Here is a 937-nt window from a genome sequence, read left to right as displayed (position 1 = left end):
AAAGGAGTTGGAAGAAAGAATAAAAATACTGATCAAGAAAGAAGGAAGTTCTTTAAGCAAAAAGATATGGAGAAAGAGAGATCAAAAGAGGAAGAAGTGAAGTACCGTGGTGTGAGAAAGAGACCATGGGGTAAGTTTGGAGCAGAGATCAGAGATCCGACAAAACCTACGGGAAGACAATGGTTGGGAACGTTTGACACTGCAGAAGAAGCAGCAAGAGCTTATGATCGTGCAGCCATTGGTTTGAGGGGTGCTCTTGCCATCCTTAATTTTCCCGATGAGTATTACTCTCATCTTCCTTTTCTGTTGTCGTCAAATTCTTCTACTGTAGACAATGGAAGTTCTTTTGCCACAAAGGAAGTTATTGAGTTCGAGTATTTGGATGACAAGGTCTTGGAGGATCTTCTTGAGATTGAAGAGAAGAGAAGGAATAACAAAGATTAAAAACTCAACTGCATTTTTATTCATATCTGAACTGAACCTATGTTTTTGGGTTCAGCATTGATTCAATTGTAAACTGTAAGCTTCAAAAATCTTGCAGTTAATGCAACAAAATCTTGAAATAATAGCATATGGGAAAGTTGTTGCTTCTTTTTGTTAATGTAGTGGCATTTGGCTCGTAGATGCCACTCTATTTCAGTAAGCATTTTTCTCACAAAAACATCTTTTAAAATGAGATATTCAAACTTATAATAGTTAACCTCATTTCGTGATTAGTTTGGGATTAGATCTTTAGTTACTATAATATTTTCTTCATTATTGCTCTGGTCGGTGGTGAAAAAGTTGTATGTTCTGCATTATACTGAGGTTCAACACCATCGTTGTCTTTGAAAGCTTCATCAAAGCCATCGCCATGAATTTTGTTTATGATTTCGCAGACACTGAAATTATTTTCTTTTTAATTTATCTTAAAACGGGAGATTTTGGGAGATGAAGA

General features: G+C 35.9%; 1 protein-coding gene across 1 annotated transcript; it reads left to right on the top strand.

Moving 5' to 3' along the window:
* The first annotated feature begins 36 nt into the window (after positions 1 to 36).
* On the top strand, positions 37 to 735 carry LOC106779050 (ethylene-responsive transcription factor ERF098-like). Its single transcript, XM_014667080.2, has one exon. It carries the CDS (start codon positions 67 to 69, stop codon positions 442 to 444), a length of 378 nt encoding a protein of 125 aa, XP_014522566.1. The 5' UTR covers positions 37 to 66; the 3' UTR covers positions 445 to 735.
* The last annotated feature ends 202 nt before the right edge of the window (positions 736 to 937 follow it).

The sequence above is a fragment of the Vigna radiata genome, unplaced genomic scaffold, assembly GCF_000741045.1.
Source record: "Vigna radiata var. radiata cultivar VC1973A unplaced genomic scaffold, Vradiata_ver6 scaffold_1953, whole genome shotgun sequence".
Lineage (NCBI taxonomy): Eukaryota > Viridiplantae > Streptophyta > Magnoliopsida > Fabales > Fabaceae > Vigna > Vigna radiata.
Note: the sequence above shows the minus strand (reverse complement) of the source record. Positions and strands in the feature narration are given on the sequence as shown.